Here is a 20,267-nt window from a genome sequence, read left to right on the forward strand (position 1 = left end):
TTATGAGTGTTTTTAAAAAGCTTTTCTTTGGTCCATTTTTTCTTGAGCGTTCTCCATTTGGTGGTGCTTTGTCCTCCTTTGCAATTAGGACATCACATCTGGTCACCTTGGGCTGGCCCTATTAAAGGTATAGCTATTTTGTGGATTTGGGATATTATTGTGCTTTGCTCTATATGAGGGATCTCAGCCATGTGAACCAATGGGAGCCCTGGGGCAAGTCACAGACTCTCAGCCTCAGAGGATGGCAATGTCAAGCCCCTCTGATGAAACTTGCCCAGAAAACTCTGGGTAGGGTAGCCTTAGGGTTGCCATAAGTTGGGAACAACTTGAAGGCACACAACACACACACACAACATGGCCAACACAGCTCCCCTTGGATATATGTTGGATGGAGGATGATGAAGGAGAGGATCTGTGTGTAAAATGTGTGACAGGGATTGCGAATGGCTGTTGTGGGTGCTGAGGAAGTGAGTGAGTGCCAGAGGAATTGTGGACGGCTGTTGTGGACTTGTGGACGTTGAGGATGTGTGTGAGGGAATTGTGGATGGATGTTGAGGATGTGTGCGTGTGTGTGAGAGAGAGAGAGGAGTTGTGGGTGTGAGTGTGTGAGGAAATTGTGGGTGGATGTTGCGGATGTGTGAGAGAGCGGAATTGTGGAGGGCTGTTGTGGCTGCTGACGATGTGTGAGATTGTGTGAAGGGAATTGTGGCTGGATGTTGGGGATGTGTGTGTGAGAGAGAGGGGGGAGTTGTGGAGGGCTGTTGTGGGTGTGAGTGTGTGTGTGGAGATTGTGGAGGGCTGTTGTGGGTGTGAGTGTGTGTGTGGGGATTGTGGAGGGCTGTTGTGGGTGTGAGTGTGTGTGTGGGGATTGTGGAGGGCTGTTGTGGGTGTGAGTGTGTGTGGGGGGATTGTGGAGGGCTGTTGTGGGTGTGAGCGTGTGTGGGGGGATTGTGGAGGGCTGTTGTGGGTGTGAGTGTGTGTGGGGGGATTGAGGAGGGCTGTTGTGGGTGTGAGTGTGTGTGGGGGGATTGAGGAGGGCTGTTGTGGGTGTGAATGTGTGTGGGGGGATTGTGGAGGGCTGTTGTGGGTGTGAGTGTGTGTGGGGGGATTGTGGAGGGCTGTTGTGGGTGTGAGTGTGTGTGTGGGGATTGTGGAGGGCTGTTGTGTGTGTGAGTGTGTGTGTGGGGATTGTGGAGGGCTGTTGTGGGTGTGAGTGTGTGTGGGGGGATTGTGGAGGGCTGTTGTGGGTGTGAGTGTGTGTGGGGGGATTGAGGAGGGCTGTTGTGGGTGTGAGTGTGTGTGTGGGGATTGCGGAGGGCTGTTGTGGGTGTGAGTGTGTGTGGGGGGATTGTGGAGGGCTGTTGTGGGTGTGAGTGTGTGTGTGGGGATTGCGGAGGGCTGTTGTGGGTGTGAGTGTGTGTGGGGGGATTGTGGAGGGCTGTTGTGGGTGTGAGTGTGTGTGTGGGGATTGCGGAGGGCTGTTGTGGGTGTGAGTGTGTGTGTGGGGATTGCGGAGGGCTGTTCTGGGTGTGAGTGTGTGTGGGGGGATTGTGGAGGGCTGTTGTGGGTGTGAGTGTGTGTGTGGGGATTGCGGAGGGCTGTTGTGGGTGTGAGTGTGTGTGTGTGGATTGCGGAGGGCTGTTGTGGGTGTGAGTGTGTGTGTGGGGATTGCGGAGGGCTGTTGTGGGTGTGAGTGTGTGTGGGGGGATTGAGGAGGGCTGGTGTGGGTGTGAGTGTGTGTGTGGGGATTGCGGAGGGCTGTTGTGGGTGTGAGTGTGTGTGTGGGGATTGCGGAGGGCTGTTGTGGGTGTGAGTGTGTGTGTGGGGATTGCGGAGGGCTGTTGTCGGTGTGAGTGTGTGTGTGGGGATTGCGGAGGGCTGTTGTGGGTGTGAGTGTGTGTGGGGGGATTGTGGAGGGCTGTTGTGGGTGTGAGTGTGTGTGTGTGGATTGCGGAGGGCTGTTGTGGGTGTGAGTGTGTGTGTGGGGATTGTGGAGGGCTGTTGTGTGTGTGAGTGTGTGTGTGGGGATTGTGGAGGGCTGTTGTGGGTGTGAGTGTGTGTGGGGGGATTGTGGAGGGCTGTTGTGGGTGTGAGTGTGTGTGGGGGGATTGAGGAGGGCTGTTGTGGGTGTGAGTGTGTGTGTGGGGATTGCGGAGGGCTGTTGTGGGTGTGAGTGTGTGTGTGGGGATTGTAGAGGGCTGTTGTGGGTGTGAGTGTGTGTGTGGGGATTGCGGAGGGCTGTTGTGGGTGTGAGTGTGTGTGTGGGGATTGCGGAGGGCTGTTGTGGGTGTGAGTGTGTGTGGGGGGATTGTGGAGGGCTGTTGTGGGTGTGAGTGTGTGTGTGGGGATTGAGGAGGGCTGTTGTGTGTGTGAGTGTGTGTGTGGGGATTGCGGAGGGCTGTTGTGGGTGTGAGTGTGTGTGTGGGGATTGCGGAGGGCTGTTGTGGGTGTGAGTGTGTGTGGGGGGATTGCGGAGGGCTGTTGTGGGTGTGAGTGTGTGTGTGGGGATTGCGGAGGGCTGTTGTGGGTGTGAGTGTGTGTGGGGGGATTGTGGAGGGCTGTTGTGGGTGTGAGTGTGTGTGGGGGGATTGTGGAGGGCTGTTGTGGGTGTGAGTGTGTGTGGGGGGGATTGAGGAGGGCTGTTGTGGGTGTGAGTGTGTGTGGGGGGATTGTGGAGGGCTGTTGTGGGTGTGAGTGTGTGTGTGGGGATTGCGGAGGGCTGTTGTGGGTGTGAGTGTGTGTGTGGGGATTGCGGAGGGCTGTTGTGGGTGTGAGTGTGTGTGTGGGGATTGCGGAGGGCTGTTGTGGGTGTGAGTGTGTGTGGGGGGATTGTGGAGGGCTGTTGTGGGTGTGAGTGTGTGTGTGGGGATTGAGGAGGGCTGTTGTGGGTGTGAGTGTGTGTGTGGGGATTGTGGAGGGCTGTTGTGTGTGTGAGTGTGTGTGTGGGGATTGTGGAGGGCTGTTGTGGGTGTGAGTGTGTGTGTGGGGATTGCGGAGGGCTGTTGTGGGTGTGAGTGTGTGTGGGGGGATTGAGGAGGGCTGTTGTGGGTGTGAGTGTGTGTGTGGGGATTTCGGAGGGCTGTTGTGGGTGTGAGTGTGTGTGGGGGGATTGTGGAGGGCTGTTGTGGGTGTGAGTGTGTGGGGGGGGATTGTGGAGGGCTGTTGTGGGTGTGAGTGTGTGTGGGGGGGATTGAGGAGGGCTGTTGTGGGTGTGAGTGTGTGTGGGGGGATTGGGGAGGGCTGTTGTGGGTGTGATTGTGTGTGGGGGGATTGCGGAGGGCTGTTGTGGGTGTGAGTGTGTGTGTGGGGATTGCGGAGGGCTGTTGTGGGTGTGAGTGTGTGTGGGGGGATTGTGGAGGGCTGTTGTGGGTGTGAGTGTGTGTGTGGGGATTGCGGAGGGCTGTTGTGGGTGTGAGTGTGTGTGTGGGGATTGCGGAGGGCTGTTGTGGGTGTGAGTGTGTGTGGGGGGATTGTGGAGGGCTGTTGTGGGTGTGAGTGTGTGTGTGGGGATTGCGGAGGGCTGTTGTGGGTGTGAGTGTGTGTGGGGGGATTGCGGAGGGCTGTTGTGGGTGTGAGTGTGTGTGTGGGGATTGCGGAGGGCTGTTGTGGGTGTGAGTGTGTGTGGGGGGATTGCGGAGGGCTGTTGTGGGTGTGAGTGTGTGGGGGGGGGATTGCGGAGGGCTGTTGTGGGTGTGAGTGTGTGGGGGGGGATTGCGGAGGGCTGTTGTGGGTGTGAGTGTGTGTGTGGGGATTGCGGAGGGCTGTTGTGGGTGTGAGTGTGTGTGGGGGGATTGTGGAGGGCTGTTGTGGGTGTGAGTGTGTGTGTGGGGATTGCGGAGGGCTGTTGTGGGTGTGAGTGTGTGTGGGGGGATTGCGGAGGGCTGTTGTGGGTGTGAGTGTGTGTGTGGGGATTGCGGAGGGCTGTTGTGGGTGTGAGTGTGTGTGTGGGGATTGCGGAGGGCTGTTGTGGGTGTGAGTGTGTGTGTGGGGATTGCGGAGGGCTGTTGTGGGTGTGAGTGTGTGTGGGGGGATTGAGGAGGGCTGTTGTGGGTGTGAGTGTGTGTGTGGGGATTGCGGAGGGCTGTTGTGGGTGTGAGTGTGTGTGGGGGGATTGCGGAGGGCTGTTGTGGGTGTGAGTGTGTGTGTGGGGATTGCGGAGGGCTGTTGTGGGTGTGAGTGTGTGTGGGGGGATTGCGGAGGGCTGTTGTGGGTGTGAGTGTGTGTGTGGGGATTGCGGAGGGCTGTTGTGGGTGTGAGTGTGTGTGGGGGGATTGCGGAGGGCTGTTGTGGGTGTGAGTGTGTGTGTGGGGATTGCGGAGGGCTGTTGTGGGTGTGAGTGTGTGTGGGGGGATTGCGGAGGGCTGTTGTGGGTGTGAGTGTGTGTGGGGGGATTGCGGAGGGCTGTTGTGGGTGTGAGTGTGTGTGTGGGGATTGCGGAGGGCTGTTGTGGGTGTGTGTGTGTGGGGATTGTGGAGGGCTGTTGTGGGTGTGAGTGTGTGTGTGGGGATTGCGGAGGGCTGTTGTGGGTGTGAGTGTGTGTGGGGGGATTGCGGAGGGCTGTTGTGTGTGTGTGTGGGGGGGGATTGTGGAGGGCTGTTGTGGGTGTGAGTGTGTGTGTGGGGATTGCGGAGGGCTGTTGTGGGTGTGAGTGTGTGTGTGGGGATTGCGGAGGGCTGTTGTGGGTGTGTGTGTGTGGGGATTGTGGAGGGCTGTTGTGGGTGTGAGTGTGTGTGTGGGGATTGTGGAGGGCTGTTGTGGGTGTGAGTGTGTGTGGGGGGATTGCGGAGGGCTGTTGTGGGTGTGAGTGTGTGTGTGGGGATTGTGGAGGGCTGTTGTGGGTGTGAGTGTGTGTGTGGGGATTGCGGAGGGCTGTTGTGTGTGTGTGTGGTGTGAGGCGTAGGGGCCTGCCGCCCTCCTTCCTTCCTGGGGCCGTGAGGAGCCATGGAGGCGGAGGCCTGTTGCGGAGGGGCTCCGGGGGAGGCCTGGGCCTGGAGCGGCGGAGGAGCAGCGCCTGCGCGAGGAGGGAGCAGCGACCCTCTCGGCTCCGGATCCCTGCGCTCGGCGGGGGGCGCTGAGGGAGGGAGGGAGGCGGGCTCTTCGGGCGGGGACTGGGCCAGGAGCGTCCGCCACGTCGGCAGGCAACGAAGCGGCGCTAGAAGACGGAGAGAGAAGGGAAGGGAAGGGAAGGGAAGGGAAGAGGCTTCGGGAGGCTGTTGCTGCCCAGGGACGGAGCCTGCCCTCCGAGGAGCCGGGGAGGTGAGGCCTGTGCGTCCTAATCCCCCCAAACCCCGCATCCTCCTCCTCCTCCTCCTCTTCTTCTTCTTCCCCTGGGCGTTGCGGCCACTCGTCCTCCTTTTCCAGGAGGCGTCCTCCATTTCTAGCCTTCCTGTCCAGGAGGAGTTCCAAACGGTCCTCCCTTGTCGTAGCCAGGGTGACCCTTCGTCCTCCATTGTAGCCTTCCTGTCCAGGAGGAATTCCCCCAAAGTCCTCCATTTTCCAGCCAGGGTGGCCAAGCGTCCTCCTTTTCCAGGAGGCGTCCTCCATTTCTAGCCTTCCTGTCCAGGAGGAGTTCCAAAAGGTCCTCCATTTTGAGCAAGACTAAGAAGCAGGAGTTTACATTTAAATGGGTGTTTTCACCCTCTGTTTGGGCATGGCCTCCACTTTCTCCCTCCAGGGTCCTCCATTTGGTGCTGCCTTGCCCTCCTTTGCGGTTAGGACAACTGGGCAGCCCCCGTTTAGCCCCCATTAAAGATACTGTGTAACTGTTTTGTGGACTCACTTTGCCTTATATACTGGGTGGCCAGGGACGCCCTCCTTTTGCAGGACTTGTCCTCCATTCCAGCCTTTTTGTCCAGGAGGAATTCCAAAAGGCCTTCCATTTTGAGCAGGACCAAGTTGCATGAATCTAGGAGTGTTTTTAGCTTTTATTTTGTAAGGCATTTCTACATTTCTTTCCCCCTTGAACGTCCTCCATTTGGCGGCGTCTTGTCCTCCTTTGCAGTTGGGGCCTCTGGACATCATGTTTGAGGGAGATAAAGTGGGGCAGGAAAGATGTCTGTTTGAGAGGATCTGTGGACAGGCTGACCAGACATGTCCTCCTTTTCCAGGACATGGCCTACATTTCAACCTTCTTCTCTTCTTGCCCTCCATTTTGAGCAGGACTAAGAAGCATGGATTTCTATTTCTACGAGGGGTTGCTTTTTTAGCTTTTATTTTGGGAGTGCCCTCCATTTTGTTCCTTGAATGTCCTCCATTTTGCAGTGTCCTCCTTTGCGCTTAGGGCGTGTGGTCACCTTGCCCATGATGATGAGAAGATGCAGGTTTCCTCTTGTAGCTTTAACTTGTTGTCTGGCTCAAGGCTATGGAATTCTGGGAGTTGGAGTTTGTTGTGTGCCCCCACAACAAACTCCAGCTCCCAGAATTCCATAGCCTTGAGCCAGGGCAGTTAAAGCGGTGCCAAACCGGGTTATTACTCCAGTGTGGATGCAGCCTATATGGCCATCACAGCTATCTACCGCTGGATAGGTTGGATGGAGGATGAGAGAGAAGAAGAATAAAGATATCTTTCTTATCTTGAGATCTGATAAAAAACAGGAGGAAGGGAGTCATCTTAAACCCCCCACCTTTAAAAGAAACAAGTACCTGCAGGAAATACACTCATCCCTCCATATTTGCAGCTTTGATTATTCACAGATTTTATTAATATATTATCTCTAGGAATATCTAGGTCCTCCAGTGCAACTCTATGGTCAACTTTAACCAAAAGTTGCAATGACAGGCCTAGAGATTCCTAGAGAGGATACTCTACTAGGCATTTGTAGCTCCTCCAGTGCAGTTCTATGGTCAGTGTCTGTTGGATGTTGACCACAGAGTTGCACTGAAGGACATAGAGATTCCTAGAGAGGTGTCCTCTCAGGTAAAAACATGGTGTTTTTGTTATTTGCAGTTTTTCCATATTCGTGGGGGTCTTGTGCCCCTAACCCTCACGAATATGGAGGGACAAGTGTGTATATATGACTCTGTGGTCAACATCCAAAAGACACTGACCATAGAACTGCAATGGAGGAGCTATAAAGGCCCAGTAGGGTATTCTCTCTAGGAATCTCTAGGTCTTTCAGTGTAACTTTCAGTTAAAGTTGACCATAGTTGCACTGGAGGACCTAGAGATTCCTAGAGAGAACATATTAATCAAATCCGTGAATAATCAAAGCCGCAGATATGGAGGGATAAGTGTAATTCCTTCCTGTATTATTTTTTATCACCTTTGAGGAAGAAGCCAGTGGAGCTCTTAAAGTTTACATTGTGTATTTGGTGCATCTTGGTTGGCTCCACACAGGTATCACTGTTTTGGTGGAATTGGGGTGTTGTTGGACTTTGAAGTAAACGCAGGTTTGCCCAAGAGGAGCTGCTGTTTTTCTTCCCTGCGCCTCACCTGACTGAAAGAGCAACCTTCTGCCTGTCAATTCTCAGAAGTAAATCCGACTCTGTTCAGTTGGGCTTTACTGCCAGGAAAGGTATTCATAGGATGGCATTCTTACAACATAAACCTGAAAGTGGCCCAAATCTGCATATCAGCATAGAATTGTGCAGCCTGATGTGAGTTAAATCAATATATAGTAATAATTAAGGGGTCCCACAGCAATGTTGCTACATCTGTACACATCCAGCAAAGAAATAAGTATACGCCACCCTTCCTCTTCCCCTGGGAGGCTATTTTCTGCAGCACTCGTGCATCTCTGATGGCGCAAACCAGGCATGGCGGAGGCAGGGGAGAAGCAATGACTCTGAGTCCTTGTTGTTTCCCATTTAATTTACTCCTTAGAATAAAAGCAACTGGATAGCTAGCTTCCTATATGACTCTGAAGTGCAAACCTATGAGAACCTACAAATGGAGGTGGAGAAGGAGCCGTGTAGGTTGTGTGACGGTAGGTGTGGCTGGTGCTTTTGAGCAGGAGATGTTGAGTACGTTCTGTTAAAAAGGAGCATTATGTTCAACGTGGAAGCTCCCTTGAGGGGGTGGGGAAACGAATCCAAGGCAGCACGTCAACAGCCCTATGCCTCCAGGTTACATCCCTGCCACGTCACTCCAGATCAACTCACCCTTTGTGTCTGCAGGGTTCCTATTTACAGCTTTGTTTAACAGAAGGAGTTATGCCCCAACCGCTGCTTATAGATCTACTGGGCATTTGTCTTATTCAGACTGCTTTGTCCCAGTTTCCTTTGGGAAGGTCATAGCTGTTCTCCATGTTAAAGAGTGATTAGTTTGGGGGTGAGAATGGCTGGGAATAAAATTCAGGACATTGTTGTTCTAAAACGTTAATATTTCAGCTCAGTTTGATCTTTGTATGCATTATAAAAAATAAATGGATGTGAATATTCAAACATCATGGGACTCACTTCTGCGAGAAAGGAGGGGCAACTGTATATGCTCCATTCTTTGGCCACTCATGGATGAATGCTAGGGAATGCTGGGAACTGTAGTTTTGTGAGACATTTAGCCTTCTCTGTCAGAGAGCTCTGGTGCCACAATAAACTACAATTCCCAGGATTCCCTAGCACTGAGCAAGGGCAGTTAAACTGGTCTTAAATTGCATTATTTCTGCAGTGTGTTTTGGACCCATGTGGGGGATCAGTTTGTTTGGCAGATGTGTGGCTTTGAGGTCTTCCCTTAGATAACAGGATGTCCCTTAACTTTCCTTGCAGAAAATCTCTTTTCTGTACAGTAGTAACAGATATTATCTAAAATATTCTTCAGCTGTATCATTCAAAGCCTTGATTATCAAAATATGATGCAAAAGATGGCAAGACACACAGCCTTGTTCTTTTTCCCCTTGCAGTCAGCGCTGTGGGAGGTATGCATATGTAGATTTTCACTGCTGAATATTGAAGAGGGCCACCCATCCAGCCCTTATCCATTTAGCTTTTCCTCCATTCCACCCCCGTTACATGAACTTTACAGTAGTTGTTCAGCAGTTTCTATTTGCCTCTTGATTTTCTTGGCTTGTGCTATAGGTAAGTACTACAGTAAGGCCTGACCTACAGGTGCCTGTCCATAGTTAAACGGGTTGTTTTATAGGTGCCTGCTGAGGTGGAGTGTATTTGTCAAAGCAACAACAGTCAAAACATATTAAATTGTAGTGAAGTGGCAAGATATTCCTAAAGTTATATGTGGTTTTTTTGTGCTATGTGGCTGTGTTCTGGAAGAGTTTATTCCCTGACGTTTTGCCAGCCTTTGTGGCTGGCATCGTCAGAGAGTGCTGCCATGGAAGTGAGCTGGGTATATATATACTGTGTGACTCTTGGTTGAGAGGAAGCGATTTACATGTTAATCTGTGTGTTGGTCTGTTGTTGAATGACAATTCTTAGAGTGTTCAAAGTGTTACATTAATTAGGATTATTTATAGAACACATAAATAAAATTTCAGCTGATTGTGTGCTGCAGCTGAGGTTTAATTTACACTTGCACTCTGAGAAGTGTGCTGTACATAAGTGGTAATAAGCATGTTTTTTCCTTAGGCTTTATATAGAAAATTACAGTGAGAATTGTGAATGCACTAATAGTTGGTAGATGTTTCTCTCTCAAATATGTGTATATTAGTAAAGTGATTCTACAGCATATGAAAGAGACTAAATGGAGTCTAGGAAGATGAAGCCAGAGAGGGGCCTTTCCAATGGCAAAGACTACCTGCCTTAAAGAAAAATATTGGGAAGAGCAACAACAACCCTGATTCTCCTACTGCAAAATTGGCCTGCTAGGAGAGCTGGAAATGGGTGCTTCTCTCAGCCACCAGAATGTATACAGAGCATTGCCAGGGTTCAGTGCTGTAGCTGGCACAAAGCATAGCACTTCCATCTGTATCTTCAGCACCCTCCCCCATTTGATACTACTGGATTTTAAACTGTCACATAGTTTTGAAATCTTCTTAGTAGATTTTCACATGTAAATATGAAATGAATCTTTATGGGAAAATGAAACATTAATTTTCATGTATATGGTCTAGCTGTGTGGTCTTCTGCTGTAGTGGCTTGCAGTGGAAGAGTAAGCAATTTTTTTGGAACACTTATGTATGTCAGTCACAATAGTTTGTGTTATTGGATGGCATTACAGTCGGCCTTCTATTCTGCCCCTTGCAAAAATGGAAAATCGCAGATATTCAAGTTCTATAGGCTTGAATGGGATGCATGTGTGTGAGTGTGCGTGGGGCGCATGCTGCGGGGGCACACCCCTTTGAAAATAACAGAGGTTGCCCCTCCTTGAATATTCAACAGCACGGATCTCAAGTCCACAAGGAAGGAGGGGCAACTGTGTATTCATCTTATCTATCCATATGGGAAAAAAATACTGCCAGTGTTGGACATTAAAAAGTCTGGCTACTTAAAATAGTAATTACGTACTACTTAAAGTAGTAATAATATTTACGTGGTCATTCAGTTATCTGAACAGCTCACATTTGCTTTGTAATCCTTTCTAACCTACTTTATAGGATTTTTGTAATATCCATATATTGTGGATATTGTAGATGAGGGAAGACCTTAGACAGAGATGATGACTTGTGCCTATTGGCACCTAATGAGGGACTGTTTGTGAAGACACAGTTAACTGATATGATTGAAATCCCATTTAAATAAAACGAATGAAAGACTGTCTTCAGTTAATTAATGATGTGGAAGAAATTCCATTCTATATGCTTTTACATTACCATGCACATGCATCTAGATATGGTGTGTACAATAGTATACAGTTGTCCCTCCATATTCGCTAGGGTTAGGTGAACAAGACCCCTGTGAATATGGAAAAACCGCAAATAACAAAAACACTGTTTTTACCTGAGAGGACACCTCTCTAGGAATCTCTAGGCCCTCCAATGCAACTCTGTGGTCAATGTCCAACATACACTGACCATAGAATGGCACTGGAGTAGCTACAAATGGTCTTTCAGTGCAACTTTTAGTTAAAGTTGACCACAGAGTTGCACTGGAGGACCTAGACAGTCCTAGAGATAATATATTAATGAAATCCGTGAATAATCAAAGCCGCAAATATGGAGGGATGACTGTAACAGTAACCTATTACTGACGTAAAATAGGCATTTGTTTCATATGGTGATATAGAGACAGGTTGCATGCAGCTTTCTATGTAGGAATATTGCATGTGGGAAATTTATGTGCAGGATAATGTGAGAATATAGCTTTTGCTGCAGCCTTCCACCTTGTGCATATGCACAGGTAGTGCATATATTCAGGTGGATATCTGACCAGATGCAAAATTGTTCCTTTTCTGCAAGAGCCTTGGCTGTTTTGTTTTATTTTATTTATTTATTTATTTATTTATTTATTTATTTATTTATTATATATTTTGCTAATTACAGAATTTGTGTGAATCTTCAGTGATTTATTTATTTATGTTTAAGTCTCTTTCTTTCTGTTTACAATTTGGTATCTGCAGTAACAATTGCTATCTGAGGCTGCATAACAATATATATTCGCATATGTTGTGTGTATCATCCAGCAAAAATGGCTTGCTGTCTCTTTGTAAACACAATGAATGGTGCCCAGAGATGAGGAAAGTCATCCACTTAGCATCTAAGATAAAAATAGTAGCTGAACCGTTGCCTCATTAGGAAACACACTGTCAAGGCTCCACATAGTCTAGGATACATATCTTGAATGGGTTCAGCAATCTTGCTTTTCTTTTTCCCTCTCTAGAAGATTCTCTGTGATAATGAATCATAATAGACATATGGCCCCATACAGACAGGCCAAAATAAGGCTGCTTCGGGTCACTTTGGAGGTATGCTGTTTCAATGATGCATGTGTACTAAGAGTCCTGAAGCCGTGCCAAAGCCACGATCCAGTCCTAAGGACTAGAGTGCAGCTTTGGCACAGCTTCTGGACTCTTAGGACGCATGCATCATTGAAACAGCATACCTCCAAAGTGACCCAAAGCAGCTTTATTTTGGCCTGTCTGTATGGGGCCATATGCTACTTGTTAAATTGAAATATTGTTGTAGATACTGATCTATACCATCTACAACTGTTATATTATTGTAGATGCTGCCATTTAATTATAAGAAAAAAGAGGAGAGAATTTGAACTTGAAATCTTAAAGCCACCCTCAGTCCCAATTTTGGGAGAAGGGCGGGATATAAATAAATATAGTAGTAGTAGTAGTAGTAGTGATGGTGATGATGATGTATACAGCAGGACTTTGTATAGATATGTATGTTATATGCTAGGTATAATATATTTGACTGTATTGCTTATTTAATTCTGTAAGACTGCAGAAGATTTTGGAAAAGACATTAAGAAAAGACATTTAGGCTTAATGTCACCTGCTTTATTTCATTATTTTAACCCTTATCCACATGAAAATAACCACCAGTGCATTTCAGGAGATTAAAAAAATGTCCCATATCCATTTGTGTGTTTGTGTGATTAGAATCAAGGGCATCACACAAAAGCTAAAGCCAAAAAACACATGTTCATATGAGGTGAAATATTTGTTTTGAGTGGATGACAGATCTCCTTTTCTGGGGTAGTGGAACATAAGCAACATTTCTGGACCCTGCAAATCTTGTTATTTTCCATCTAAGGAAAAAAAAACCCTTTTTTGTACACACACACACAATTGGGAAATGCATATCCTAAGAAGGAAAACATTTTTTATATTTTGCAGGAAGATCTTGTATTAATGATGTCATGGGATAATTTTCTACTCCAATTACAAAATAGTTCCTTCTGAAACTGGCTGCCACAGTTGCTCCAAGGCTTCATGTTATCCATGTATTACTGCTAGAAGCACTTGGCCAAAGTATTCAATGATATTAAGGCACTTCCATATTCTAACTTGGGCAGAATTCCTCTACTTTCATGCCCTAAACTCATCATACTTCTCTGTTTGCTTAATAATAAAGGGATAAAGAATGCTTTCTGTGAGGAGCAGTTGAAAGGTTTCTGTTTGCTTCCTTCCTTGACCCTGTCCGTTCCTAAGTGATGTCTCTGGCTGCTCTGGAATTATGGGAGATAAAGTCCAAAACATCTGAAGGACCAAAGTTTGGGAACCGCTAGTTTAGATCATGGAAACTATGGATTGCTCTTAAAGAAATTGATGTGCACAACATTTGATTTTCCTGTATTCAGGAGAAGAGGCTATTGTTAGGACAGAAAAATTAGAAATACAATCATTTGCAATTGGCAAGGGGGTCAGGCAAGGCTGTATTATATCATCCTGTTTCACTTTTTTGCTGAACATATACGTAAGGCAGGACTAGACGTGAAGGAAGGGGGTGTGAAAATTGGAGGAAGGAACATCAGCAATTTGCATGTGACACCATATTATTAGTAGAAAGTAGCAAAGACAGAATTATTACTGAAGATAGTGCAATTGCAGGTTTACAGTGGAACATTATTAAAACAAAAATAATGACCATAGATGATTTAATGATGACTTCAAAGTAGACAATGAAGACATTGAAATAGTTTAAGATTTTCCATACCTTGGGTCAGCCATTAAATAGAATAAAGATTGCATTCAAGAAATCAGAAGACTAGCACTTGGAAAAGCAGCTATGAAGGAACAAGGCAATATCCTGAAGTGTACGAGTATATATCATTGAATATTATTTAGGATTGTCCATGCCATTGTATTTACTTGACTATTAGGCTGACCTCATGTTTAAGTCAAAGGCAGGTTTGGGGACCAAAATTATGGATTTTGATATGACCTATGGATAAGTCGGGGTAAAACCTAGGGGCATGTAACAAAGGGTGTAAAAGATGAAGCAAAGGAAAATGATTTCAAATAACTTACAAAATTCTGGCAGGCATAACTGTTCACCCTTAAGTCTGGATGGATGAGACAGTAGAAGGGGGCTCAGTGTTGCTTTTAGATGCCTCCAGGACAGACTAAGGCAGCTCTTGCCTTTTGCCACTCTATTCAAAGAATGGGATGGTTTCTTTTTAAAATAAGAGTTAAAGTATAGAATTTACATACATATATATGGCCCAAGGATAAGTCAACCCAGGTGTTTTTGGGATAGTTTTTTTGGCTAAAATTTCTAGACTTATACATGAGTATATACAGTAGGTTGTAAAAGATGGTCAGTGAAGAAAGTGAATAGGAAGAAAATGAACTCATTTGAAATGCAGTGCTAGAAAAAGAGTTCTACTTGATATAATGGACTTCTAAAGAAAAGAAATGAATGGGGCCTAGAGCAAATCAAGCCTTAACTCTCCCTAGAAGCCAAAATGACTAAACTGAGACTGTTGTATTTTGGCCATATCATGAGAAGACATGACTGACTGGAAAAAATAATGTTTGGTAGGGAAGAAGGCAGTAGGAAAAGAGGAAGACAACATTCCAGCTGGATGGACTCCATCAAGGAAGCCACAGGCCTGACAAATGGAAGAACTGAGCAGGGCTCTTGATGGCATAGCATGACTTGGAGGGCTCACTCATGGGTTGACATTGACTTGGCAGCATTTAACAACAACAATAATGTTTAGCAAATATTTTATAGCATTAATTTTGTGGATTATAGGCCACTTCATCTGGTGTGTGAAGTATGAGCCATAATTTCAGATGTCTATATACAGTATACATAGGAGTGAGACTGTAGTCAGAGAAGTCAGAGTAAAACTAATTACAGAGTACTATATACTTACAATGATTATTATTAGCACACTTTCTTTCTGTAGTGGGCCTTGGAAGCTTTGCATTGCTTAGACACAGGTTTATTCCCCCCACTTCTAGTGGAAAACTATTTTTATTGCTCTTCTTTTATTACTTGTCCTCTTCCCAGTGAGCTTAGTGATAGTAAGGATGTGACCTGACAATAGTGACCCTTCCTCCTTAGCATCTCAAAATAGAACACAGACCTGTTCTAATATCATCATTCCCTCACCCCTTTCCCCTTGCATGCCTTTTTTGCCTGATGAAGAAATGTGTGGTTTGAGACCTTGTACAGAAAAATGTTAACTTTTTTATTAGCCTAATTTTTGGTCCTTAATTGTCAATTAGTAGCAATGGACATTCAGCAAATTGTTGCTGGCAATACAAACATCATGTCATTACATAAGCTGATTAACAGATGTATATGTATCTGTATAGCATGTGAGACGTCCATTTGTTTCTTTCTCTTTTTTAGGCAACAATGAACCAAACAGACAAAAATGAAGATGTCCCGCCATATCTCAGTGATCAGCCACCAGAAGGTAAATTTTAATAAATATACGTATTAAGTTTTGTCAGATAAAATATGTGCATGAGTACTTTTTCAAATTTACTTCTCTAAATAGATTTTTTATTTTGATTGTTAGTACAGTTGGCCCTTGGAACTCGCAGGGGATCTGTTCCAGACCACCCCCACCCCCACGAGTTCCAAAACTCGGTCATATTCAAGCCCCATAGGCTTGAATGGGGCGCATGCATGTGGGCGCACGCCCCCATTGACTTTAATGGCGATCACCCCTGTGAGGATTTTCAAGTCTTGGAGGCGTGACTGTAATTCCTAGGAGCCAAATCATGCAGTGTGGGGACTGAAAAATTTTCTGTTCATAGAAATTACTAAATTGTTCATTATTTTCTCTTTCTGAACTGATTTGAAAAGTCAGAGTCATTTTGTAGAGAAAACTACCAAAAGAACACATTTTGCTTAGTTTAACATTACGTGACTCACAGTAAGCTTTACAGCTGTAGGACATTGTGGGGAGGGGGTTGTGCCCAGTATTAGCCACTTCACTGCAGCAGGATTCCAACCACTTGTCTGATTTACTTTAGTGAAACCTTAGTTAAAATACAAAGATAGAACAAGATTTTGAAAATAGTGTTCTTTTTTGGCATCATCATTCACTGTTATATTTATTTATATCCTGCTTTCCCCCCCCCCCCCCCCCCAGTCTGGGAGTTAAGGTGGCTTATAAAGATTGCAGAAATACAGCTAAAAGACAGAATTTAATATTCAGATTCAGATTAGCCCCTTTCCTGATTAGCTTCTTATCCTGAGACATATTTCTTTTTTTAATATAATTTTGAGGTGATGCACTAGTCATGGACATAGGAATAGCATTTCTTCTTTTTCCCACTCCTGGGTTGTTTTTTTAAATCCCTGCCACTGATTTAATGGGCGAATGCTGATCTATTCTAGTTCCATGACTGCTGCAGATCATCAACCAGTTTCAGGGTATATCAAGGACAAGAGCCCATAGCTTTCATCTGTGCTTTCTTGACATGTCATTATTTCTCCCCTTCCTGATATTGTAAAAGAATTTTCCCAGCCAGGCCAGGCCTCTCACTCCAAGTACCACCAATCTCTCTACCCTCAGAAGGGAAGAATGGAAACCTTTTACGACTCTGGGACATCCTGGCATGCCCAGGGATTACAGGATTGCCAAATTTCTTAATACTTCATGAAGAGTTTGGAGTTTGTATGCTAGAAATATCAATTGTGAATAGCACTAAGTGCCTATTCAGGCATGAAAATAGTGCACAGCTTCTGGCCTCTTATGATGCATGCACCATTTAAAAAACATACCTCCAAAGTGACCGGAAGCAGCTTTATTTTGGCCTGTATCTATGGGCCCTTACTTTCCACAGCAAATCTAGGGAGCGTTACAGACCGCCGCTTTGCGGCAGTCTGCTGGTGCTGCTGTTTGCTCCGCGAGGGAGCCGCAGCAGCCAAACCGCGCGACTCCCTCGCGGAGCAAAAAAGAAGCTCCAAAATGGAGCTTCTTCCTGCGGCGCGGTTATGACGCCATATTATACGCCGCCATATTATATGTATTGACTACGTACTAGGGTTAGGGGGGTGCGGAAGCACCGCCCCTTCCTAACCCTAATACGTAGTCAATACGTATTTTATGGCAGTTTGTAACCCGCCTAGGTGACTATTTTCATGCCTGAATAGGCATGCTAATAGCCCTCATGGGAGGATCTGCTGGTAAATCTCTGGTTGAAGTGCAGTACCTCTGCAAAATTTCTAATTTTCAGTTGTTTAATAATGGCAACAGTAAAATTATTCTCTCTCTCTCTCTCTCTCTCTCTCTCTCACACACACACACACACACACACACACACACACTTAAACTGAAGAAATAAAAGCAGAGTGAGAATAGCCAGATTATTTGTTCTCAGGTTCAGAAGTCTTTATATCTTTTGGACCAAGTTCTCAGAGTTCCAATATGAAAATAAAGTAGATCTCATAGGCCTGAAGTCTGCTGTCCCCCATGTAGAAACCATAATAAACCGGTAGCTATTAAGAAAGCAAATACAAACAGGTGAACTGGTTCCAGACAAGCAGCCAAAGTTGGAAACAGTGACTCTAGTGAAGAAAATGCTTAGAAAAAAGACTGAATCTTTTAAAATATGTTTGACTGCTCATAGCCCCAATCTGAACTATTGTCATTTGGAAGAATGCTCAGTTGACTGGTTTGGCTAATTTTCTGTACTATAGTTTTTGTTTGTTTCTTATTTTAAAATTTATGCACCACTCACAGTTTTTAAAATATATTGATGACTTTTAAATGAGCATTGTTCTGTGCCTTGATGCCAGCAACAGATGCTGGCGAAACATCAGGAATAAACTCCTCTAGAACATAACCCGAAAAACCCACAAAAAACTATGGATGCCCGCCATGAAAGCCTTCGACTTCACAGATGTTATACTGTTTATACTGCTTTGTAATATGTAATTTGAAGTTCCTAAATACTTTGTTCTCTCTCTTTAGATTTGTTAAAAGATCATCCACAGGAACAGCCTGGTATGCTTTCACGGGTGACTGGTGGCCTCTTCAGCATAACCAAGGGAGCTGTTGGTGCCACAATTGGTGGTGTAGCATGGATAGGAGGAAAAAGTTTCGAAGTGACCAAAACAGCAGTAACAGCTGTGCCTTCAATGGGAGTAGGATTGGTTAAAGGAAGTGTTTCTGCTGTGACAGGAGGTGTTACAGCTGTAGGATCTGCTATCTCAAGCAAAGTGCCTTTAACAGGGAAGAAAAAGGATAAGTCTGACTAAGCAAGAGACTGAGACCTGTTTGTCAAAGACATTGCCTGCATGGCTTTGAAATCTGCAAATCTTTGGACTGCTACAAAGCCACAGGTTGCAAGACATATCTAGAGAGCTGTATGAGTAACTTTCACCTCAAAGGGATAGAAGCAGCTTTGTTTCAAAGTGTCTAAAACATTTTTTTCAAGCACTCATCTGGTGAAATGTTACACTTGAAACACATGTAATCAAGTGCACAGATCTGAAGGGATGGCTCCTGTTTAAATAATAATTCACTGTAGAACTTTTTGCAGTCTAGAAACTAAAAATGTGAAATAAAAATGGAGAAAGTAATAAAGCAAAAGATTAAGCACTTTGAAGTCCTAGTGGTTCCAACGGGAGGCATTTTAAATACATGGTTAACTCTCCCTTTGAAATCTGTTGAATATTAGAGTGCTTATGTTTTGAGTAGATTGCACCATTAGTTGGTAGCCTCTGCAGTACTATAAATATATTGATGTTCTAAGTACAAGTCTTTGGCTTCTGTATTATCTTGGACAAGGAATCATTGAACTGCCTGAAAGGTCTTCATATAGCTTTGCTTTTTGAAAATATTTTTATACACTAATTCTTTGAATGGTGACTGCTGTCATAAGGGGGGTGTGTGTGTGTGTGTGTGTGTGTGTAAAGACATATATCAACAAATCATTCATGCCTTATAGTGAGAAACAATCTATTTTTACTTAGTGAATCTATAAGGATTTTCTAATGTCCCTCATTTCAATGCAGTCTATGAAGAAGCTTTACACTAAAAAAAACAAAAACCTGTTGATACCAACTGAAGAAAGACTGCTAAATCTCAGGTGTAGCTTACTGTTATCTCCTTCTCACCTGCAAAATGAAAGTCCCTTGTGCTGTTTGGTTGCATAAAGTGAAATATAAGTCCAAGTTTACAGTCTGTACTATATAGAGTAAAAATACTTCTTTGTGGGTTATTCCCCCACCCACCTCACAAAAGAAATGACTAAAATCTGTTCCTTGAACACAGGGCATAAAGCCAGCAAGTGCTGTTCTTGCACATCATCTGTTTCATTGTTAGGTGCTGAATATTTAGAGACTGTGAAGTAGCAGCAGTTAAGGAATTACACTTCTTATCATTTTCAGTATGAGAACATGAAGAACTTTCCATTCATTTAATAGGCTTTGAAAAAACAAAATGCAACCCAACTGACAATGATGAATTTTTAAAGATAACTAGGTGAAATGCATAAAACTCAGTTTAACACATACATTTCCAAGGTTTTTTGAGCAAGATGTGGAGTATAATATCCTCTCTTGCTTCAGATCTACAATCCATTAACTCCAAAGTAGTCCTGTTGAAATTAGAGGGATATACTGTGGAATAAATGGATTTATGCCTTTTGAGATTTCATTTGGAAGCTCTTCAGCATGTTCTTGTTGACTTTGTAGCATTTTTGTACTTTGTAAAAGATGGCTGAAGTTCACACGAATATTCTGTATGCAGTATTTCCTAAAATGTGTGTGTTAAAATAAAAGGGAAGAAAAATGTGTTTGGTCAGATTGATTTTGATTATAAACAATAAATCAATGGGTGGCATCATTTTGTAAAACTTATTACTAAAAGGTATAATTTGTCTAGGATTACTACTAAAGTTTTGTAAATTAGGCAATCTGATACAAGTGATTGTAGTGTTGCTACTTCTATGTCAGTTGCTAAGGTAAGATCATAATTCACTGGCAAAAGAACATGTTATGCATTTGTTAGGTCTGAGGTTCCTGTCTCTAGTTTAGAAAAGATATTAGGTAGCAAGCCTGAAAACTATGCTCAAGGCCTTGAAAAGCTGTTGCCAGTAGAAAATACTGGGCTAGACACACCAAGACAAGACAGCTTTATATGCTCATAACAGCACCCTTTTATTTATGACCCAAATCTTATGCCTCATATAGACGGTAGGCCCCATACAGACAGGCCAAAATAAAGCTGCTTCGGGTCACTTTGGAGGTGTGCTGTTTAAATGATGCATGCGGACAGCACTCTCCAAAGTGACCCGAAGTAGCTTTATTTTGGCCTGTCTGTATAGGCCCTTAACAACAGCTGAAATCCCTAGCATTTGAAAGACCACCTCTGCTCCAGCATACTAAGGAATGTGACAATCCTAATAGGAAAATGGTTACAGAAGCCAAGTATTGCCAGAAGATGCTGTTTTAAATGAAATAAAACAAAATGTTCTAGCTGCTTTATTTTTCTGTTTGGTATACATTCAG

The 20,267-nt window shown here is 45.0% G+C and overlaps 1 protein-coding gene across 2 annotated transcripts; it reads left to right on the top strand.

Annotated features, from left to right (window-relative positions):
- Nucleotides 1–5,117: 5,117 nt before the first annotated feature.
- On the top strand, nt 5,118–19,922 carry TMEM263 (transmembrane protein 263). 2 transcript variants are annotated; one of them, XM_089528044.1, is made up of 3 exons: nt 5,118–5,265; nt 15,147–15,213; nt 17,725–19,922. In XM_089528044.1, exons 2-3 carry the CDS (start codon nt 15,153–15,155, stop codon nt 18,009–18,011), a joined length of 348 nt encoding a protein of 115 aa, XP_089384170.1. In that variant the 5' UTR covers nt 5,118–5,265; nt 15,147–15,152; the 3' UTR covers nt 18,012–19,922. The 2 variants fall into 2 exon arrangements, with proteins under 2 accessions (XP_089384170.1, XP_089384169.1); XM_089528043.1 differs by having other exon boundaries at nt 5,122–5,256.
- Nucleotides 19,923–20,267: the final 345 nt, after the last annotated feature.

The sequence above is a fragment of the Sceloporus occidentalis genome, unplaced genomic scaffold (assembly GCF_023333645.1).
Source record: "Sceloporus occidentalis isolate IW3139 unplaced genomic scaffold, rSceOcc1.0.p SCAF_5, whole genome shotgun sequence".
NCBI classification, from domain to species: domain Eukaryota; kingdom Metazoa; phylum Chordata; class Lepidosauria; order Squamata; family Phrynosomatidae; genus Sceloporus; species Sceloporus occidentalis.